This window comes from Sphaerodactylus townsendi, linkage group LG03 (genome assembly GCF_021028975.2).
Source record: "Sphaerodactylus townsendi isolate TG3544 linkage group LG03, MPM_Stown_v2.3, whole genome shotgun sequence".
NCBI classification, from domain to species: domain Eukaryota; kingdom Metazoa; phylum Chordata; class Lepidosauria; order Squamata; family Sphaerodactylidae; genus Sphaerodactylus; species Sphaerodactylus townsendi.
In genome coordinates this window covers 134,667,479-134,683,352 of record NC_059427.1, presented here as the reverse complement: position 1 = coordinate 134,683,352, position 15,874 = coordinate 134,667,479, and the positions used below count along the sequence as shown (strand labels likewise).

The 15,874-nt window shown below is 45.8% G+C and overlaps 1 protein-coding gene across 1 annotated transcript in view; it reads left to right on the top strand.

Annotated features, from left to right (window-relative positions):
* The first annotated feature begins 4,505 nt into the window (after positions 1-4,505).
* The window catches only part of RGS9 (regulator of G protein signaling 9), an 84,508-nt gene continuing 73,139 nt past the window's right edge, over positions 4,506-15,874 (top strand). The window contains exon 1 of the mRNA XM_048487429.1: positions 4,506-4,715. Coding sequence (XP_048343386.1) covers positions 4,653-4,715 — 63 coding nt within the window. The 5' untranslated portion in view covers positions 4,506-4,652. The remainder of the gene's footprint in view (positions 4,716-15,874) is intronic.

Genomic DNA, 15,874 nt, shown 5'->3' with positions numbered 1-15,874 from the left:
CTTTGCGCCTGCGCGCCGGCCACGGGGCGGGGGGCGGCTGACCGAGCACCGCCTCTTCCAGGAGACCACGTGACTCCGGAGGGCGCTCGGGAGGCGTCACGTGACGGACGGACGATCGACTGGGCGCGGCGTAAGGCGTCCTCATCTGGAGATGTTGACAGAGGCAGGGCGATGGCAGCGACACGTGCAGGCCAATCCCTTCTCCAATGTGGCGCCCCAAGCGGCTGTTCACCTCTCTTGGACCGTGAACCGTCTATTACCTATATATGCGTAGGCATATGTACACTCACACCTATTGCCCCTATCCCATGGCTGCTCGCTGACTTATGTATTTCATCTCTCCCTCCTCTATCTTGGCTCCACGTTTCTGATGAGCTGATGCTGTATACAAACCTTCGTAAAGTACAGTTACTTATGTGTTTTCTCCTCCGTGAGCAGGAGATCTTCAGAAGGTTGGCTTGGCTGTCAGTCAGTGCCTTTTACTAGCATAAAACAACAGTAAAATATAAAATAATAAAATATTGCTCGTCAACAATGAACAAAATAAGTACAGTAAAACAATGGCTATTGGTTTGAAATAATCGTCAAAAAGGTAGCAATTGTTCAAGTAACATCAAAAGAAAAGTCCTAAAAGAAAACGTATAACATAAACAGAACTTTGTATTCTCTTAGACATTAATAGATGGTGAATCAGACATGCTTGTACATCCACATTTAGACCACACTCTAGGACAGGAGTAGGCAATTATTTTTTCCATGGGGCCGCATAAGAAACAGAAAATATTGTGGAGGGCCAGGCCAAAAGGCAGGGGGGGTGAGGCGCTTTTGAAAGCCCTGCAGAAGTCGGCAGCTAAGGCAACCGGCTTCTGCGGGGCTTCCAAAGGCGCCTCGCTCCCCAGCAAGGCAGGGGGGCGAGGCGCTTTTGAAAGCCCCGCAGAAGTCGGCAGCTAAGGCAACCGGCTTCTGCGGGGCTTTCAAAGATGCCTCGCTCCCCAGCACAGCAGGGGGGCCAGTCAGGGTCATCCAGAGGGCCGGATGTGCCCCGCGGGCCGTATAATGCCCAGGTCTGCTCTAGGAGAATAAGGTGTAAGGAGTCAGGAGAGCCACAAAGACAATACCTTTGGTGCTTTGGAATTTGTTGGTATCTACCTAAAGTCATAGCAGAAGGAAGGCCGTTAAAACGGGCCAACATAAAGGCCCCTCGCTGATCAAAAGATAGGGTAGAAACAAGGTAATTTGCTGGAACACCTAACGTACTTGGGGGAAATTCCCAGTGCTCAAGGTGAACAAGTTGCAATCTTTGCTGAATAAAAAAGGTGTCTCTCATGGTTTCTCAACCTATCTTTAATTTGTGTCAAGATAAATTTTTCAGTGCTATTTTGTAATGAAATTAAATCAATTCCTATTTTCCTGATTTTTTGGGTAATTACTTTAAATCATTGTGAAGAGTAATTACCACGAAGAAGATAAGATACAATATTGTCATGTTTTGTTCTGAAATAAATCTTAAACCAGTACTTTATTGTAGTAATCCAGGCCCTAGTCTCGATTAAAGATAAGCCTGACTCAAGTCAAGGTGTGGTATGAGTTATATTATTGGGATTGGGAACACCTATAACTCTTCTCAGAAATAGTGATCGAATTTGTTCAATTTCTGGGAAAAAGGCTTCGATCCATATGGGAATTCCATAAAGGATCTTCGGTATTACCTTGGCTTGAAAAATCTTTAATGCAGCCTCCAATGATTGACAGCCCTTACCATAATAGAATTGCACAGTTCCCAAAGATTGGGATTTCCCTGATGTTACAGAGCAGGTTCCTTTGTTTAGACCAGCTGGAATTATAATGAAAATTTAAGCCAAGATATTTAAATGACTTGACCTGCTCTAAATAAATTTTATCAATTTTTCCACATTGATTGTTGCCAGCTTTTCAAAAATACTACAATTTTTGATTTTGCAAGGTTGATTTTCAATTCATTTAGTTCACAATAATCAAATAAGGCTTTTAAATATCTTTTGAGGCCAATTCTAGTTTGGGATAAAATGGCTGTGTCATCAGCGTACAGAACTGCAACCTAATTTAGGCAGATGACCATCCACTAAACTAAGATAATCATGAAGATCATTTATATATAAATTAAACAGGTATGAGGCCTTCACAGTCACTGATATTCTTTATGCATGGCTGGATGGTGCCAGCATCACCGAGAGGAAACATTGCTCTGATAGCTGATGCAGCTCCCATAATAGGTGCTTGACTGTAAAAGTAACTGTAGGTCATGTCAGGGTACACTCCAGTGAACCTGGGGGTGGATTTACCTGTCACACTGTTTTTGAATGCCGAGGGAGGTTTCCCAGCCGCTGTTGAGGTACCACCCAATTTTTCCCTGCTCCTTTTTTTGTTTTGCATTTCCCCCTCTGTTTCCTGGGACTTACCATCCTGCTGTTGACCCCCCACCCCCATTTTCTTTGACTTGCTGAAATGTATCAGCAAAGGCTGCCCCTCTCCTCCATTACTGCTATGTGTAGTCTCATTGTGACAAGATATGGCATAGTTTGTGCTGTTTAAGGCCTCTTCGTTCCTGCAAAGTGAATATGCCATGTGAAAAAAAAACCTCTGACAGTCTCCTCCTTGGAATAATGATGCTTGAGCCAGTAGCGATGAGACTATCCATCACTGTCCCTGAAAGAGGGCCAAAGCACTTTCCCAACCTTGCTCAACCTGTGCCAAAATGTTGTGTAAAATTTGTGAGACTATCCTGTTTCTCCGTGCCATGGGTCAATTTCTGCCACTGCTTTGGAGGCTTGATTTCTCAGGCCTGGTGTACAGAAGCTGCTGGACATCTAGTGACTCTCCAGTGTATTCCCTAGGTGTGTGTTGCCCTTGGTTACAAATCTACACTGAGCTCTCAGTGCAGTGTGCTATCTTTGCAAGCGTTCTCTGCAACTGAGTGGGAGGAGAATGTTCTGAGCCAGCTCCATTTTGTCCTTTGTGACCTGCATGCTTCTGTGGCTATGTGGTTAGAGTGCAGGTGTGTGGCCTTGGGGGAGAGAGCTTGAAACGAGCCCTGACTGCCTTTCCTCACTTACTTCCTTGACTGCCTTTCCTCACTTACTTCAGGCACCTTTACAGGACACAATATATTTTGCCTGTGTAGATTTGAACCTATTCACTCATCTTGACTTCCCCCTTCCATTGCATGGTTAGTCTTCACTGGAGTGTTTGAACTATCACTGCTGATGTGTCCCCTCTTTGCAAAAACATTTTCCCATCATGCAGTTCTGTGTACATAGTGGGACTTGACCTGTTGGGGAAGAAAGTTCTAAATGCACACTTTCTCCCCAAAGAGCTGTAGAGTTGGCTGATTCCAGTTACTGGAATGGCATTCCTTTGAGTGCTCTGTCTTGGTTTACACACAAATACACACACACACAGGTAGGAAAGCTGTTCTCCTGGAGACAATTGTCAGTAGCCACTGGTTACTGGTTGTCTAACTGGGCATGTTGTTAGTCCTAGACAGATGATGTTTAATGAATTTCTGCTACAGATGTACTATCAGGCCTTCAGCAAGTCATACTCCATTCTCTGTTAAGGTGGGTGAAAGATTTAGCAAATGGCTTGGAATCGGATGGGAGGAGACAGGTGTGGGACAGGAAAGGAGGAAGAGTGGATGCTGCATAAATCAGAGCTGGGTGGACTCTTGAGACTCACCCATATTGGAGAATGGTACTGTTTGTTGAAAGGGAGATGTGTATTTCCAAACACTCAGGGAAAAGTCATAGTTAAATGTAGGGAGCACTGCAGTAGCCCTCTGGCTCATGCTGACCACATTTGAAGACCATTACCCTTTCTGTGTTCATTGTGATACTGGTTAAAGCCCAGGGTGTCCACTGCATACAGTGTCAGCTGGAACTAAGTCTGGTTAAAGCAGCTTGTATTTAGCAAGGCTGAGGAGTTCTTAGCCTGGTTTCCAAAAACAAGATTTCCTTCTCTCTGAAAACATGCCTGAGCATCTTTAAGCAAGATGTAGAGAGTGCACAGTTTTAAATATAGGTTTTACTGCTTTTGATCGGCTGGTTTTTATTATTACCTGCCCCAAATCTATATAATGGATTAGATGTGATTTTAAATAAACATGATGTCTCCAGATATTACTAAGTGTGTTTGCTTGCTGTCTCCAGACAAATGCAATGACTATGAATGGGAAGAAATTAAAGGGAATTCTGTTTAAGAGTGTTTTTGCTCGCCCGTAGTGTTATATATGAGAATTACCTTTCTAACAATGTCTAATCCTTGGAAGGTTCCAAATGGCAAGGGATTTTCTTGAGATACGCTCTTCTCTTTTCTGAGCCTCTCAGCCTTCAACAAATGAACGGCGCTCCCTCTAATGCTAGCAGCTGGAAAAGCTCTGGCACTATGTAAATAAGACCCCTGTTCTCCTTGCTGATTGGTCATGGCAAAGCTGTGTCTGATTCCACTGCTGCCTTTATTTTCCAGTCTGGGGAGTTCCACTAATGCATTTTGCTTGAAATCAGTCACAGCAGCAGCAGAAGCAACCACCTCCACCTTCTTCTCAAACATTGGTTAAACCTATTTTTTAAAAAATTACATCTTCCTTTGTAGCTTTTGTCTTGAACACATAGAGCACAATGACCATCAGACGCATAGATCAAGGCCAGCGTCACAGGCCAAGAATGGCATTCCTAAAAAAGGTAACTTGCTATTATTTTTTTAATATTTTTTCCTGCTAAGCAGATCACCAGGAGCACCAGCTGGAGGAACCCTGAATGCATCTGTAAGATATCTGTTATCTGACAAGAATGACATGTAAATATTACATATGCCAGTAATAGAAATATTATCACAATAGGTTACCTTTTTCAGTTTCTAGTCTAAGGAATATGGTTGATTCTCTTTCCCTGCTGTTTTATTCTAGCACAATTAGAGACAATGCCCTTGATTTTTAGAGTCTCCAAAGGAAAGCAACCTGTTACGTAGCCTTGTTCACATGGCAGTAGTAGAAGCTGCTTGGAATGAAACTGAGTCAGGGTGGAGGTTACAAGCATTATGAATATGTTGTTTTAATTCAAATGTTACATCTTACTATTGTGTTTCTTTTTTCTGTCTGGAAGTTTTCTTTTGGATTTTTTGTTAGGGGTGCTCTTAGAGTAGAGTAATTCTGCGTAGGATTGTACTGTCAGTCTCATTCAAAGATGGTTAATTTCTCTCCTCCTTCCTAGATCATTGTTGCGTATCCTGACCACAGATATGCAAGATCTGATGCTTGCCCACAAAGGTTGTTAATCTAGAATGATTACCAATAATTGATTGACATGGGTTGGAACCCTTACTTGACCTAGTTGCATGCATACAAAGGATGAGGAAAATCCACCCCTCACCTTCCTTCAAGGGAATGACTAATCCATATTAAATGTTCTTAAGTATTTGTTTGTTTAGGTATGCATGCTTCAGGACATGTTTGCAAGGTCTTTTTCAAAGGATGGCACAAGCCCTGCTACCTGCCTGTATAATCTAGTATGTGTTTTTACAATTATTTACATCTTTCAGATGTTATAAAGATGGATAACCGGGTTTAGAAATAGCTCTTCCCTTTCCCCTCCAAGTGTTCATATAAAGGGCATTTTACTAGAGTTCAGGCATGTGAAAATATTTTTAATAGTGAAGGTGTTAGCCCTGCTTTTCTCCCATGAATGTTCTGCCTGGAAGGGAGGGGGGCATTCTGGCTTATCCTATTTTATCCTCATAATCAGAATTAGCTGAATTGCCGGTGACATGTACAGCTGGCCATTTCAGGTCTCTGTGCTGCATTTAAACTCTACATATTTGGAAACAGCACAGTGTATGTATATATATTTGCTTCTCAGCTAAGTATCAACACAAGAGGAGGTGGCAGGATTATAAGTGAGAAAAGGAGAGATTTGAGGGAGTGTGAATTTATTCTGTGTTGAAGTATTTGTCATCCATTCCGGTGTTTGTACTTTTCCTACTCAAAGAAGGTTTCCAGAAGGTTTGGAACTGTTTTACCCGAAGCTTGCGATTCATCTTTTTTTAAAAAAAGACTAATAGTTTATATTCTGTTTTGATTTATACTCCTGCAAATTCCTCAGAAAAAAAATGATTACAGCAGAGATCAGTTAATAGTCTACATGTTACTTGCATGATTTTTAAATTGAGTCAAATAAGCCTTTTGCTGGTTTTTTTTGCCACAGGCATGTATTAGCCTTGTCTACTTTTTATAAAGCAGAACAAGAGAGTTACCTTTTCCGCATAGCAGAAATATAACATTTTGAGGACGTTATGAAAAGCATTTTGGGGAAGAGGTTTGCACAGCGCTCTCTCCCAAACCTCTTCAGAACATTTTATTTCTCTCAACCTGGGTGTTTCAAAAATTGCTAAAACTAGTGATAATTTTTCTTGAAGGCGCGTTGAAGACATCTCCTGGTTTCCTTGTGAACAAGAGCTTTATTTCTCCCTGTCCCCAGCTCTTACTTTCATTTTGGCTGCAGTTGCGCTGGCCATTTTGTATGCAGTTGCAGAGATTCTCTTGTCTCCACCATTTGTTGAAGGTTTCCTCTGCTATCAGCTCATCCACGCATGATTTCACTGTAAAAAGAACATGAAGTTTATTTTGCCTGGTGATGCCGTGTATGTGTCATTCTTCTTTTTTGTTTTGAGGGGAATGTCTGCAAAGCTACAACTACACAACACAGGCATCTGCAGTCTGTACATTTTTGTGTTGTCGTAGCTTCACAGATATCCCACTCAAAACAGAACAAAAAAAGGAAAAACAATAGGTGCATGGGATCACCAGGCAAAATAAACTTCATTTTCTTTTTACAGTGAAATCATGTGTGAATGAGCTGTAAGCAGAGGGAACCTCCATGGAAAGCCAAATGGTGAAGATAGGAGAATCTTTGCAGCCACACACAACGTGGTGGGTGCAGCTATGAAACTGACAAGAGTTCCCTTGGGCAGCAGGTGGAAAAAAAGAACTGTTTTGGCTGGCAACACTTTTGTCATCTGCGCAAAGTAAACCCAAAAAACCAAAACTGATTTTTTATTTCCGCTGTGTGAAAAAGGGCAGTGTGTCAAGCGTACCATATTTTCTAAAATTCCCTAGAAATAGTAGAAACCCATGCTTTCTTATTTGTGGGAGTTCCCCCCCCCCCCAAATGATAGTTAAAAGAGGTTGTTGGGTCTCCTTTTGTATCTTTGTGAGCTCTTGCAATATCACTGCAACATCTAAGCTTATAAGCTTCCATTACCTTTTCCTAAAATGAGAGGAGCAGTTCTTTTCAAGAGGTTTTGAAATTGCATCTAAAAAATGGAGCTTGCTGTGAGATGAGGCTCTATACTGTAATAGAATTAAATTGCTCTTCTGGTGGACCATAATACTACCCTCTGTTAGAGGATTATCATTAAGAGATGTGACAGGATTGCAAGATCAACATTTAAGTCATAAAGGATGCTGCAAAGTGTGGACTTCTGTTTGGCTTGGCTCATTGGAGCAATAGTGGTTTGAAAAGGGGGTGTTTTATAAAATATATGAGATCTGCCAGTTCTAAGAAATGATAATATGATGTAACATCAAGGTAAACTCATATTGTACTGCTGCTCCATCTAGCACATTATAGTCTGCTTTGATTGGTGTGGCTCTTCAGGATCTAGATCTCTAAATATATGAGTGTCTAGATCTCTAAATATATGAGTGTCTGTATGCAAAACCTGTGCTTTACCATTAAGCTATGTTCCCTCCTTGTGCTGAGATGGGTTAAAGAAGATGTGATGAACTATTCATTTGCAGTAGCTTATTATATGAATTGCCACCTCACTGCTGCACACCTTTCATGAACATTTTTGTTAACACAATGAAAACGGCAGTCATTGCACATGGCTGATTTGCCAAATGATAACAGCTGCTATGTGGATCAATTTGAATCAGTCAAGTGGGTGTAACTTGTAATCTGGCCTTTATTCCTATGAATAAGTGGCTAAAAGCATGTCCGCATTAAGCTTTCCTTACTGCTAGTTCTATGCAACACTTCCAAATCAGGCATGCAGAGAGCAGCTGAGTATTGGGAGTGGGGGGAGGTAACAAATTCCTTGGGATTTTGCATGGCAGCTTCCCATGTGAACTGTGCCACTCTGGTTGGCCATGCAATTCCCTCCTTCTGCTTCTTATATCAGGGCATTTCCCTTGCCAACAGAGGGACAATTTTGGCTTTTCCACTTCCTCACACTGCTGTTCTTACCTTCCCCCTTGCCCCTCATCCACATACTTCCATGTTGTGGGGTCCTTCCTGTTTACCTAAATTCTCATAATTGTAAGGAATTCCATAGAAGCAGAAATAAAAGGCTCTTTGGTGAAAAAAAAGACCGTTTATTCAGACATCTTAGAAAGCTCAAGTACACGCAGTGGCAGGAATGACACTTCCCGCCAGAAGCACAGGTTATAACTCCATTCATCCCATCCCCCTCCCTGCTTCCCATGGGAACGGAGACCTCATCTCCCGCGCAGAGATAAAGTCTCCGCCGATGAAGCTGGCCCATCGCCCGGGCTGTGGAATGTACTCAAGGTTAGGCGGCTGCCCTTACCATCAACACCATTGAAACCTTTACACTCTGCCTCCCTTAAAGAAGACCCCTCCCCCCCAGGTTTATGCGGAAAGGCGCGGTGGAAAGCAGAAATAAGGGTGGGGGCGTCAATATTTTCGGAATAAACCCATTGATTATACCCAGAGGAATATCCCACCCAAGAGACTAAATATTGCAAGCGTTTGCGATTAAAGCGAGAGTCCAGGATGGCGTCAATTTTGTAGTGCTTGTGGCCATCAATAATAGTTGGTGGGGGTCTCTCCGGCGGGTCGTGCCACGCATCGGAAGCGGGAGCCTCCTTGAGTAAACTGGAATGGAAGACAGGATGAATGTTACTAAGAGAGTTAGGCAAATCCAATCGGGCAGTGACATCATTAATCACTTTAGTAATTTGAAAAGGTCCCACGAATCTTTTGCCTAGTTTGGAACATTTATGCACGTCTCTGAGATTTTTGGTAGACAAATACACCCAAGCGCCCACACGCAGAGGAAAATCCGAGCGGTGCTTATCCGCTTGCAGCTTTTGGGAGTCCTTAGCCTGTTGTAAGGCGGTCTGGACCGATTTCCATCCCTCGACTAGGGATAAAATCCATTGTTGCAACTCTGGAGGATCCAAAGCTGTCGCGGGTAGTTGCGGCAAGGGCGGGAACGGCGACCAGACACAATTTCAAAGGGGGGTTTCTTTGTACTGCTGTGAACCGCATGGTGATAGGCGTACTCCGCAAGCGGAATGAGCTCGCACCAATTGTCGTGGTGGGGGTTGGTGTAATAACGTAAATACTGCTCTAGGGTTCTGTTCGTTCTCTCCGACTCACCGTCACTTTGAAGGCGTGGTAGGCTAAGCGATTGCCGGGGCTGCCCCTAACAACCCCAAAAACACCTTCCAGAACTTTAGAAATGAATTGGGGGCCGCTGGTCGGAGACCACCTTAGCGGAGTGTAGACGGTAAACATGTTGAATGAACAGCCGTGCTAACTTAGGAAGCGGAGGGATGGAGGCACATGGAATAAAATGGGCTTGTTTAGAAAATAAGTCCACCACCACCCACAAGACTGTGTTGCCATGACTTTCGGGCAAATCTGTAATAAAATCCATGGAGATGACTTCCCAAGGGCGGGAGGCCACCGGGAGAGGTTTCAACAGCCCATGGGGCTTTCCCGGAATGGTTTTGGCTTCTGCACAGACAGAGCAGCCTTTAATATACGCCTCAATGTCCTTGCGCATTGCAGCGCCACCTCAGAACTGACCGGCGGGCCAAATGCAGAGTTTTCAGAAAGCCAAAATGTCCAGCGAGCGGGCATCGTGGCGGAGCTTCAAGAACCTGCTTGCGGAGGAGAGGCACGTACCAACACTCCCCTCCGCCAAACTCCATTCTCCAAAGCGCAATTGGAGTCACTTTCCTCCGCTGGAGGCTCGTGCAGCCCCGCCTCCTCGAGTTCCGCAGGAAAGGAGACGACGAGACTAGGAATGGGCGGTGAAGGAGGAGTGGGCGTTTGAGATCGGGTGACAGCCAGTCCTAACTGGGAGGGAGAGAACAGTGCGTGGAATGTCTCGTAAAGGCAGCTCCACCTCGGGTAGAAGAGCGCGTCAGCCAGTTTATTGGTTTTCCTGGGGAAAAAATGGACTGTGAAAGAGAAGCGGGAAAAGAAATCGGCCCAACGGAGTTGTTTTCGCGGACATCTTGAGGGGTGGAAAGAAGCGGCCAGGTTTTTGTGATCCGACCAAACCTGAAAGGGTGTTTAGCCCCTCCAGCCAGTGGCGCCAAGTGGAAGTGCTACTTTGATGGCTGCAGTCTCTTTATCCCCACAGTCCAGTTGAGTTCAGCACCCGAGGAGAATTTCTTTGATAAATAAGCACACGGAACCAGCCTACCATCTTTATTTTTCTGCAACAGGGCTGCCCCAAGCGCTTTGTCCGAGGCATCCACGTGAACCACAAACGGGAGATCTGGGTCAGGGTGCTTTAGGATAGGTTCGGTGGTAAAGCAGACTTTAAGAGCTGAAAGGCTGTTTGACATTCTTCAGACCAGGAAAGGGGGGCCCCGGGCTTGGCGGACAGTGGATCTTTACCCTTAGTGCGTAAGAGGTCTGTGAGAGGGAGAGTCAGCTCAGCGAATTGGGGGATAAAGTCACGATAGAAATTAGCAAAACCCAGAAAAGATTGGAGTTCTTTGCGGTTGGGGGGGGCAGGCCATTGGAGGACCGCATCAATTTTAGCAGGATCCATTTTTAAGCCCTCGGGCGAGATCCGGTAACCAAATAGTCAATGGAGGTCTGGTGGAAACAGCATTTGGAGAGTTTGGCAAAGAGAGAGTTGTTGAGCAAAGCGTTTCAATACTTGAACCAATGCTTCATGTTCCTCTATGGTTTGTGAATAAATTAAAGCGATCATCTAAGTATACCACAACTCCCTTGTACAATAAATCATGGAGAACTTCGTTGATGAGGGCCATAAAAGCCCCGGGGGCCCCACTTAACCCGAATGGCATTATTAAGTATTCAAACTGTCCAAACTTTGTGTTAACCGTAGTCAAGTGTTCATAGCCTTCAGCAATTCTGACCCTGTAGTAAGCTTCTCTCAAGTCTAATTTAGTAAAGATGCGCCCTTTGCCCAGTGCATCTAAAAGGTCCTTGATCAAAGGCAAAGGATATTTATTGGACAGGAGACTGCATTGAGACCTCGATAATCTGTGCAAAGCCGTAAAGACCCATCTTTCTTTTACAAACAAAGCGGGGAGCAGCGTGTGTGTGTTTGGTAGCCCTTCTGTATGAACCCGCGGCGAGGTTCTTGTCCAAGAAGGCACGAAGTTCCTTCTCCTCATTGGGACTCATCACGGTAGATTCTACCTTTGGAGCAGTTCGCCTCTGGCTGTATAACGATTTTGCAGTCAGTGTCTCTATGGGGTGGCAACTGATCGAATTCTTGCTCTGAAAAACTCTGGCTAGATCTTGGTACGCCCGGTGGGATGCCAATAGAATCGGGAACAATCGCTGATGAAGCCAGGGAGGAGGGGTGTGTCAGGAGAAGTTGAGTTTTCCCAATTCATGTGTTCACCGCAGGGAGGGTCAGTGAATTCTAAGATCCGTTCTTTCCAAATGAACTTTGGTTCATGTAACAATAACCATGGCATGCCCAAAACTATGGAGTGTTTGGCCACTGGCGCCAAAATAAAACTAATTTTCTCCGAATGGTCCCCGTATAGCGGAGGAGAACCGGTTGTGTTTTGAACTGGGCGGTCCTTCGTTCGAGAGGGCTGCCGTCCATTTGGGTGAATGGTATAGGCTTAGCCAGAATTTGGTCCAGACCTAGCTCCTCTGCCACCTGGGGCCGCATTAAGCAATGGGAGCAGCCAGAATCCACAAGGGCCGAGGCTATAATGCGAGTATGTTTAGCGGGGTTGGCCAGAAACGCTTGGACAGTAATGGGAGCGCTGCCTTCACTCACCGCGTCAGGAGTTGGACCCATATCCATGGGGGCTGAAGAAAGGCAAACAGCTGCTTCCCCTCCTCTAGAGTCGCGCTTCGATGACCGCCTTAGAAGAGCCCGTCGGAGGCCGGCCCGACTTGCGTGGTGGCTTGGCAGATGGAGTGCTGGCGTGGCTGGAGCGGTTGGTTTTGTTTCTTGGGACAGTTGGCGGCTAGATGACCTGGTCCTCCGTGAGTAAAGGCACAATCCCAGTCGGCGACGGCGCTCAGAGGTGGTCTCGGTGGGGGCGGCTGGGCTTGCCTTAGTGGACGCAGTGGCAGGTTTCGGTTGAAGCGGCCTCCGGCTGGCGTATTCCAAGCGGGGGGCGCCACCTGGGATCCCAACTGGATCAATCAGCAACAGTCGCGAGGAACCCGAATTAAAACACCGTTTCACGCAGCTTGCCGTCAACAGCATCTGAGAAGTATGCATTTCATGCGTTCAGGCCACTCAGGAGAGTCCGAGCAGCCGCCGCGACGAAATTCACGGGCAAATTCTGCAAGCGGACGGTTGCCTTGCTGGATAGTTTTGATGGTGCGCATAGCCTCATTTTCGGCGCCCGGATCTTGGAAGCGCGCTCTGAAGGCTTGGAGGAATGCGGGCACCGCGCGAGAGTCTTCATCTTGCAAATCCAAAAAGGGCACAAACCAGTCGGCTGCTGCCCCATCCAGGACTGAGCCGATGTCCATTATTTTTTCGCGCTCAGACCGGTATAAATCATCATAGTTCTCCATGTGGGCATTGAGTTGCAAAATGAAGTAGGGAAGCTTTAGGCGGTCCCATCAAAGCGGGCAGGTATCGGGGGCCTATAGTAACCCCTTTCCGCGGCTCTCGGCGCCCGGCAGGGGCGGCGGTTGCACGAGTTGAGCAGGTTAGGCGGGCAGCGGTTGCACAGGGGCGGAATCGAAGGCGGTATCAATACCGGTGCAGCTGGCGTTTGGGTGGCAGGACCCAGCCACGTTGCCCCTCTGGCGCCCGGCAGTATCAGTAACAGCATAGACTCCAACTTGGGGCTTCCTGGTCTGCTGCCTCCTCAGTTCCCTCTCCAACGCAGCCAGCTCTCTCTCCTTGCGGGTCAATGCATCCTGGATGCGCATGCAGGGCTGCTTTTCGTCCCAATTTAGCCAGTTCGTCCCGTTTAATAGCTGCAGTAAGCTCACTTTGCGTGCGCAAGGCCTGAACGCTTTCGCGTTGCCGCTGTAAATCCAGTCTGGAGTGTTCCAGGACCTTATCATGGACTGACAGGTTCTGCGCATATTGTCGTTGGAGCGCATCTTTATGCACGGTCCAACTTCGAGTTGGACTTCTTTGCGTTGCTGTTCCCGGTCCCTCTGCAGGTTTTCGCGCTCTTGCTGCAACTGTGCCCGTTCCTCCTCCCATAGCTGGCGTTCACGCAGGTCCATGCTTCTTGGGCATCTCGCTTGAGTCGGCCCACTTCCTCATCCCAGTTCTCTTCCGATGGGAGAGGAACAGATCCGGCTGGGAGTGCAGAGCTTTCTTCGGACTCTTCGTCGTCTGGAAGCGAGACATCGGAGACACCGTAGCCACCGGTGGCTCCCTGGGGTGCAGCCGCTGACCCGGGATCAGGGGTCCGATCGGAAGGCTGATTACGGACACCTCCCAATCCCAGGTTTAGTCCCAGTGTCCCCGGGACGGGCCCCAGTGCTGTGCCACGGTGGTTCTTTGGGAGCATCACCAAAATACGAGTCCAGGAATCGTTCAATGGACTCCTGGGTTGCCGCATGAAAGGTGGTCAGGCCCGTCTCCTCCATGACAGGTTGCATCTGAGGTTTGTAATCCATACGAAAATGGGTAGAGATCCGATCCACAGGCGCTCGATCCATAGACAGCGCCCCAAACGACTCATGTAAGTCCCCATGGTCGTCGTCACATCCCTCGTTCCAACGGAGTAAAGGAAGACTCGTGCTGATACGAGGACGGGAAAGAGTCACCAGCGAGGCCCGTTCTCCCGCCGGTTCCTCCAGATCCAGAAGGGAAAGGTCGGAGCCCTCTTTGGGGGCTACCGCACCTTCCGCAGTAATATTCAACCTCTCCATGCCGAGACACCAGAGGTCCACTGCACTAGGGATATAGATGAATTAAGGATTCCTGCCACAATGTAAGGAATTCCATAGAAGCAGAAATAAAAGGCTCTTTGGTGAAAAAAAAGACCGTTTATTCAGACATCTTAGAAAGCTCAAGTACACGCAGTGGCAGGAATGACACTTCCCGCCAGAAGCACAGGTTATAACTCCATTCATCCCATCCCCCTCCCTGCTTCCCATGGGAACGGAGACCTCATCTCCCGCGCAGAGATAAAGTCTCCGCCGATGAAGCTGGCCCATCGCCCGGGCTGTGGAATGTACTCAAGGTTAGGCGGCTGCCCTTACCATCAACACCATTGAAACCTTTACAATAATGATATATCGTCAATATAATAACAGTGAATTGACTTTTGCAAGGAACTGTGTAAGCAGGGGCTCTTTTTGACTCCACATCACCTCCTCCACTCTACACCACCCTCTGCAATGATCAGGAGTGAACAGGTGATATTTGTACAACCTAACTGATTTTGAGAAAAATTTCCACACAACAGAAATTGATAGTCCCATTGGGAAAACTGAAACCAGTGAATATTTAGTGCTGCCCTAACTATGGTCTATCTTCCTGTATTAGACCTTTAGACTTTATTTTTGTATCCACTTCTCAACATACCACTTTCTCCACATAATCTCCAATAAAGTACCTAGACATTTCCCAGACAGTGCACTTAGAAAATGCAAAAGGAACCACTAGGGGACATGTACTTATAGAATGGGGTTTATGTGTTTTATAATTTTTCTTGCAGACTGGAAGATACGCAAAAAGGGTTTGTGGAAAACCCATTGCTCTTCTGATTGGCTTGACCATTATCCCTAAATCTCTGGCTCATGACTATTGTAAAGTCCTATGTTTTCATTCAGTAGGGTGCTTAAAATATAAATTGCTACCCATTTGCTACCTCAGTGCCTAATATGCCTCATTAGGTAGCAATCAATGAGGATAATTATAAGAAGTGTCAAAAGTTATTATGAATCCATTAACTGTTCATTTGTAGACATTTTGTGCTCCGGGGTATAGGACTTGATTTAGAATGCACAGTATTTTGTTATTGTTGGGATAGATTTGACCCGGGCACCATAGTATTATGCTTTCAGCAGGAGAATTTTTTTAACCCAAGGCTCGTGGGTTAATTAATGATCTAATCTTAAAAAATGTGATTTGATCTTAACCATATGCGTGTGGCAAGCTTTATTGCTTTTCATAATTGGAAGGCTGATGGATAGACTCAGTTGAAATGCTGTTATTACCTCACATATGGAGTTTGAATATTCATCTAAGCAAATGTAAATGGGGAAGGAGTGGAAGAGAAGAGTGGGTACTGCCACCAGACAACAATTAGCAGCTCTGTTACCATATAAGAATGAAAGAAAGAAACACCTTATAAAGTGCATATGACTTAGAAGAATATGTCAGTAATAAGGAAGCCATCCTGAGCATGAGGAGAAGGGTGGTGTATAAAACCAATGAAATAATGATAAAATAAAAATATGTCAACAATAAAACATAAATTTAATGCAACACATGACAGTTTGATTTCCTTGCATTATTTCAATCTGTATTCGTAGATGCCACCTGCTTTACATGGGGATAAATAAGAGAATTTAAAAATGTCCGAAGAATGTGCAGTGGAGCACAGGCGTAGCAAGGGGGAAAGTGCCTGGTGCACCGGTGCGTCCTCCACCCCGCC